At 40.2% G+C, this 7,484-nt stretch overlaps 1 protein-coding gene across 2 annotated transcripts; it reads left to right on the top strand.

The window, feature by feature from the left end:
- Positions 1–38: 38 nt before the first annotated feature.
- On the top strand, positions 39–4,450 carry LOC135500691 (bifunctional coenzyme A synthase-like). 2 transcript variants are annotated; one of them, XM_064792302.1, is made up of 9 exons: positions 39–218; positions 678–1,284; positions 1,623–1,837; positions 2,008–2,139; positions 2,520–2,652; positions 2,747–2,959; positions 3,232–3,329; positions 3,563–3,709; positions 4,069–4,450. In XM_064792302.1, exons 1-9 carry the CDS (start codon positions 201–203, stop codon positions 4,123–4,125), a joined length of 1,620 nt encoding a protein of 539 aa, XP_064648372.1. In that variant the 5' UTR covers positions 39–200; the 3' UTR covers positions 4,126–4,450. The 2 variants fall into 2 exon arrangements, with proteins under 2 accessions (XP_064648372.1, XP_064648373.1); XM_064792303.1 differs by lacking the exon at positions 39–218 and adding an exon at positions 339–360.
- Positions 4,451–7,484: the final 3,034 nt, after the last annotated feature.

The raw sequence follows: 7,484 nt of genomic DNA on the forward strand, positions 1-7,484 counted from the left end.
TAAATTCTCGAAATTTGATTGGTTTGCAGGTGCACGTGACACACCTGTGTTGACCTATGAACCCGGAAATGAATGAAAAGAGCAGAACAAAATTTCATCATGATCATGTTCATTTTTCTCTAATTTTATGCAAATAAAAGACAAATGAATGTATACTTTTTGGTTGAAAGAATATTGGTGTTGAAATTTAGTAGTTGACGATGTCAGTATATCAACAGGTTAGTTAATTTAGTGACTAAATCTGAAATTGTAGTCGTTGTCATCAGTGTTGTGCATCTTGACACACAAGGTTTTTTGAGATAACAATCCTCACAGTAAGCATGAGGTTTTCCTGCACTATCTAGAACACCGGCATGTAAGGTGGGTATTTTTGACTCGCTAGGGACTAGCGTAAGAATTAAGATGTCATGTAGGTCACTGAAAAGGCAGTTAATATTATTATTAAACACGGTAGTATGGACAACGCCAAGTGGCCAGGCCATATGACAAAAAAAAAATACATGTATACTAAATTGATCACCAGCAATAATTTATCAATGACTTGGCCTGCTCTTACTAAATGCACTCGAGAAGCAAAAGGTGCAGGTGGTGCTTTGCCCAAGGACATAGTCATGAAGCCAAGAAAAATAATCAGCTGTGAATTGAATAATGTTAACTCAGTTCCATTTACTTTGCAGGCAACTGAAGCACCAGATGCCCAAGACAAATCCAAGATGTTCAAGTCAGGAGTCCTTGTTTTGACATCGTCAATCCTCCGAAAAACAAAAACCCTTGCTCCACTATTGAGCAAAGCATCACAGTCGGTAGATGAAACCCTCTACATATATCTAGATCCAGAAGCAAGCAGCCAAAATGATAACCGTGTACCTCTTACTAAAGGAATACAGGACTTAGTCATTCAAACTTATGTTAAAGCCTCAAGAAGTGCCTTAGATGTCCGCTTCTTTTTGGACAATTTGGGAAAATGTTCACCAAAAGTTACTTTCAAGAGATTTCCTGCTGTTGCGATATGTGAAAAAAACACTGACATCGCAAAGATTGTGAATTCCAGACTTTTGGTTAATCGGACAAATGTCACCATATTGCCAGTGAACAGTACTGAAAGTGGTCAAGATGAGGAAATTGCAGATTTATCCGATGGACCTTTGAAAACCTATGAAAATGTCATCCTTGGAGGAACGTTTGATCGACTGCATAACGGGCACAAAATATTATTGTCACAGGCTTCTTTGATTTGTAACAAGAGATTGACAGTTGGTGTGACCAATGGCAAAATGAATGAGAGTAGGTATAGTTTCTACCAAAAACTGATAAAACCAATCTTTATTAATTCTTTGTTCTACCCAGATACACCATTTCATTTAAAAATGGCCCTCTGAACTTTGGTGATTTTGCACAGAAACTGAAATATTTGAACAAACTATTAGATTTTATCTGAAAATTCAGGGACTGAAGTATCAAAAAATATTTCACTTTGCCAGAATCAGACGAGGCATGACCAAAAAAGAGCCACTTGAAGGAAACCCAGGTCCCTAACTGCATTCTAGTCAACTGATGACTACCAATTTGACCCCTCCTGGCTAAAGTCCCTTTAAATTATTTGGCTTTTTTTCTTTCTTCAGAGAAGTCCCTGTACGAACTTATGCAGTCCACGGACGAAAGGATCGGTGCAGTTAAAGAATTCTTAGATGACATAAAGCCGTCTTTATTCAACGATGTCGTCCCTATCACCGACCCGTTTGGACCAACTATCACGGATGAGAATTATCAGTGTTTGGTCGTGAGCCAAGAAACACTGAAGGGAGGCAATATGGTGAACACAGAGAGAAAGCAGAAGGTGAGTGGAAAGTGTTTGGTCTTGTTGCAGGCACCTATGGTGATGACCACCACAAACAAGCAACCTTTGTTGCATGTGATCTTCATCGCAGCTTAAATTGCTTGTTTACGGGACACTTTAGGCCCACAGAAATAAGGCAGTTGATAGTACTCGTTTCATCATAATTTCAGGGTTGGAACATGTTGGAGCTGAATGTGATAGATTTAGTTGAAGACGTCGACCATTCTCCAGAAGAAGAGACCAAGATTAGCTCATCCTCTGGCAGGAAGCGGTTATTGGGTACGCTCCTCAAGACGCCAGTGGTAATAATTGTAACATCCTCAAAAGTCAATACAAGTACAGTGGAACCTCCCTTAGCGGACACCCCTATATCAAAGGCGCCCACTCTTTTAGGGATGCTAATTTTGGACCCAGATTGATTGTTTCCATTCAATTTGACCTCTCTAGTGAGGACACCTCTCTAATAAGGACAGGACTTGTCAGTCCCGAGGATGTACTATTAGTCTTATACTTGAAGCAACCAAAGAGGAGGGTTTAAGGTTTTTATTGTGGGTAGGGATGCTGCTACCTTCCCACACAAAGCATGGGAGTTGGTTCTATATGATATAGAATAAAAAATAAAAATGATTCATTCTGTATTTTCATCCCATTAATTTGGCGTTTCCTTTACCAAACATTTAAGTTTGACCCTCCATCAAGAACATCTCCAGATGTGTATGTCATCGGCCTGACAGGAGGCATAGCAAGTGGCAAGTCCTCGGTGTGCAAGCGGCTGAAGAAACTAGGAGCAGCTATCATAGACTGTGATAAATTAGGTATGAATTAACACTTTCCATGTGGAATTTCCCAAATCCTGTCCAGCATCTCAGCATTGCCAATACTGTTATTTATTATTTCATAATCTTTCAGGTCATGTTGCGTACGTCAAGGGAACGAAAGCATTTGATCAAATTGTTGACGTTTTCGGTTCGGACGTCGTCGGTTCTGATGGAGAAATTCACCGAAGATCACTCGGCGCTAAAGTATTTTCGGACAAGTCCCAGTTGACTAAATTGAATGAGATTGTCTGGCCAGCCATAGAGGAGTTAGCGAGGAAGGAAGTTATGGAACATGTCAGCCAAGGTGAATTATTGCTGCCTTTTTTTACTATGGAATGTGACGGGGCGGGGTATGGTTTAAGTGTATAGATATTGAACTTCTTATGCAAAACATCATTGCTCAATACAAGACACTGACAGATCACTTGTGACCTTAGAAAAGTCACTTTATTCATCACTATTTCATCTATTTCTCCTTCCTTCCTCATTTGTCCACGGCATCAAGTTACCTGAGAGAGAGGGAGACTTTAACCATTATGCCACTGGTCTCAATCGCATTTACTTTTTACTTTGCAGGAAAGAAGATAGTGATCTTGGATGCTGCAGTCCTCTTGGAGGCTGGTTGGCAGAATATGACGAATGAGGTGTGGGTGGCTGTTATTCCAAGAACTGAGGTAAGAAGGTTATCAATTGTTCCTTGATCATTTCAATCACAAGCGAACAATCATTAAAAGCACAATAAAGTGCTTTCTTCATCACAGTGCTTTGGCACTAGAGAGCTGAAAATTATTACCAACTGAGATCCTACACTTTTCCACTTATTCCATGAGGAAATAATTCGTGGCTCTTTCTACCATTTAGTACATTTCTACCATTTTGTACATCATGAAATATTTTGTCCTCATAGGCTGTGAAACGAATCATGGAAAGAAACAAAATGAGTGAGGAAGAAGCAATGAAGAGGATTGACTCCCAGTTGTCTAATACTGAGAGAGTGAGCCAAGCAAACGTTGTGCTATCGACGTTGTGGGATTATGATGTCACTCAGAAACAGGTAGTTGTTATGAAATGATAGATTGGTAAAAATCCGCCGAGCTCCGTTAGTTTGCCCTTACGCCAGTTGGCCAAAGTTGACATCTGAGGTCTGCTTTTCATTGTATTATCTTCCTGGCAGCCTTTCCGGTGGGTGTGCACATTGCATGGGTTATGTATTTGAGTGCTTTCATTTCTGAGTGTTTCCCCTCATTGTTTGGGACGCTGAAAGATAGATTGAAACGCTTTACTGTGTTTCCCCCTATTGAAAACTTATTGTGTCTTCAGCCGTCTATTGTTAGAACAGTCCTGTTAGAATGTCATGACATGTCGAAAACAAGCATTGCATTATTCACAGACTCAGACCATTCCTCATTTCAGGTGGAGAAAGCATGGGAACTGCTCACGAAACGGGTGCAAAGTTCAAGCAAACTCTAGAGGCTCAACCAATACCGATTTTCGTTGCACCAGATGGTCACAGGCATGTGAAGATACCAAAATCAACCTGTCAATTAGTGCTTGATCAACCTAAAATAACACGGACAGGAAAAATTTTCTGTGCATGTACCGGTTGAAGAGGCCTTTATTACATGTAATAGGCTTGTGTGAAACAGACAAACCAAAACAGGCTACAGTGTCTACTGTATAATATACTAGCTCATGAGACACACTTCCTATGATGGCATTTATCAATGACATTTCAAGTTCCGTCGAAATCATGATGTGCTGTTATGAATGAAATAAATTGTTGATTTTGTGACTAACACTGTCGTCAGCTTCTTTTGGAGTTTCGAGTTACCAGAATCATTTTGAAGGATGACTATGATCTGTCACATTGCGCGACATGCTGGTTGGTAGAGGGAGACTGCCATTGTTACAGTGGTCTTCAAACAAGAGCCAGCTGCCTCCTCCGGGCTGTTCTATTTCGATATAACTTACTGCTCTGACAACCATACTGCAACTACACATTCACTGGCTGTTCAATCCATCGCTCTGGAACTCCAAGAGTCATCATTGAGTAAATGCAACTTCTTGATTGGATGAATGTCAGGATCATCGACTGTTCCAACCAGGATGACGCGTCGGGAATAAATTTACTAGGAAACGGATATTAATGTCACATGACAACGTAAATATTTATTTACTCTTTCCCTGAAAATGTTTATGTACACATATTTTACAGAGTGAGAGATTATCCCGACACATTACACAGACAAAATCCCCTCGCCCTCAAAGCTGCCCATCATCCCTAGCAACATAATTAAACAATCCACTCTTGAAAGCACAACAATGTATTGGGTTGCTTCATTACGTTTGAACGAGGGGTGAAAGGCTGATACATGACACAATCACATGATAAACAAGATAATTCACCAGAGGAAGGGTTTCCATTGAAAGTAATTTACTTGAGAAGTTTTTGGCACCGGCCACGGATGCAAGAATGTCATGCTATTATTGAGATATCATGAAGTGTGCCGCTAGAGGTCAATGAAATGGCCAGGGCCATTGTGCTCACCTCATGTGGAGGAAACATGGATAAAGAGCATGGTATTGTGTCATGTAGTGTTAGGTTTGATGTAGGTCCAAGCAATTACAATTTCCCCAAAATGGCCAATTTACAGTACATTCGACCTCTGTGACCTTGAAAAGTAGGTCAAATCAAAGAAGACCCGGGTGACACATTGAATGGTTGTTAGAATTAGATGTACCTATGATATAAAATTGGTGCCAATCGGGCAAGTCATTACTAGGAATAATGGGTTTTTTGAAGAATTTAGGATTTGGCCCCCTCCCTGGAGGCCAAACGGCAAATCAGATCGCACCAAACTTCCGTACCTGAGATCACCTGACCAAGGGGTACATGTGTACTTAATTTGTGATCAATAGTCATTGCAGTTAAGAAACGTGCCATAGTTACGGCCTGACGGCGAATTTACGCCATTTGACCTCTGTGACCTTGACAAGAAGGTCAAATTAAAAACCTGTGTGACATATACTGTATGGTGGTTAGATGTACCCATGATATCAAATTAGTGGCAATCGGGCAAGAAGTTAAGGAATAATCACATTTTTAAGGTTTTTGGATTTTGCCCCCTGGTGGTCAAGTGGTGAATCATATTGGACCAAACTTCGGTCCCTGAGATCACCTGACTAAGGGGTAAATGTGTACCAAATTTGGTATCAATAGTCATTGCAGTTTAGAAACGTGCTATCGTTACATCCTAACGGCCAATTTACACCATTTGACCTCTGTGACCTTGAAAAGGAGGTCAAATCAAAAACCCGGAGGATATATGATGCACCTTTGCTAGAAGTACCTACCATATTTTTTTCAAAATTTCCCGACTACTATTAAGGGAGATATTGCATATTTTCACTTTGAACGTTTGGCCCCCTGGTGGCCAAACCATGAAACGAATCGGACCGAAACTTGGTCTCCAAGGTGTCATTACATAAGGGTACATGTGTACCAAGTTTCAACTCAATAGCTCTAACAGTTACGAAACGTGCCCTGCTAACGGACGACGGACGACGACGGACGACGACGACGACGACGACGACGACGACGACGACGGACGACGGACGCCACGGTATGGGATAAGCTCACCTCTGCTAAGAGGTGAGCTAAAAAGCAGGCCGTCTTTATCAAGACAAAATACCAAACATTGCAAAAGTTTATGTCACGGCCACTTGGGCAAAGTTCTAGGGTTTATTATCGGAATGATATCAGGAGTGCCGCCAGAGGTCAACAAGTAGGTTGTCTATCAAGAGAAAATACCAAACATGGAGTAATAACGTCATCGTTACGACTGAATTTTAAATAATTTGGTAAACAGTTCAAATCATCCATGTTCATTTGAATTTGTGACAAAGAATTGGATAAGTTTGAATAATGATTGGAGACTGCCACTGCATAGTGCTGGAAATCATCCGAGACTTTTTGAATATCAGGCCATGATATATTACGCAATTGTTACACAACATTCCACATACTTATGTGACGTGTACCAGTAAAAAGAAAACAAACCCATACGCCCATGGGGTCAATAATATGTTGAGCTTCATTATGACAAAGTAATTTTTAAATATAAGGCTTTTGACTGAAGATCATTACAACTTGAACTGACCACAGACGTTGAAAACATGACAGAAGTTTATAATAAGAGACACTACTCTCGTTTGCGAACTGGTCTCTTTTTCCCCAAATGGGGTGATTTCCAATGGAGCAAATTTTCAAACAAGTTGTGCCAGTGCACAAAAGCAGCTCCACATTTCAGCAGCCCCCCCATATCAATTTACAAGTTCCACTCCAAAATAATCACCGTAAAAATAAAACTGGTAGCGTCGAAACCGTTCCTCACAAGTTAAAACATACAATGTTTACATGAGTGAATCAATGTATTGCAAAATGAACTCATTTAACATGATTTAATCGACTACTACACTGTACATAACATGACTGGCCGCAAAAACTACACTGGCATTTTAATACCATTTCGACATCACACAACTAAACAAAGATATGCCATCTTTTTGAGCATTGTACTAAAAACCATATCCTAAAAAACTTTTTCTACACTGTACATCAAATTTCATTAAGTGCTGTTGGCTATTCATGACAGAACAGTACAGTAAGGGTAACGTGACACTGTGCATTACAGTACTGCAAGGGTAATGTAACCATGTCCATTACAGTACAGAAAGGATAATGTAATGCTGTCCATTACAGAATTGACAACTGTCAAGTACTGTACTGTAAAGTACTGTACTGTCAGGAATAGCAAACAACTGTGGTA

The sequence above is a fragment of the Lineus longissimus genome, chromosome 16, assembly GCF_910592395.1.
Source record: "Lineus longissimus chromosome 16, tnLinLong1.2, whole genome shotgun sequence".
Lineage (NCBI taxonomy): Eukaryota > Metazoa > Nemertea > Pilidiophora > Heteronemertea > Lineidae > Lineus > Lineus longissimus.

Bases quoted from the DNA above. Each gene is read 5' to 3' on its own strand.
- LOC135500691 (XM_064792302.1), top strand. The intron at 1,285-1,622 runs GTAGGTATAGTT...TTCTTTCTTCAG, and splicing joins CAATGGCAAAATGAATGAGA to AGAAGTCCCTGTACGAACTT. The intron at 3,710-4,068 runs GTAGTTGTTATG...TCCTCATTTCAG, and splicing joins ATGATGTCACTCAGAAACAG to GTGGAGAAAGCATGGGAACT.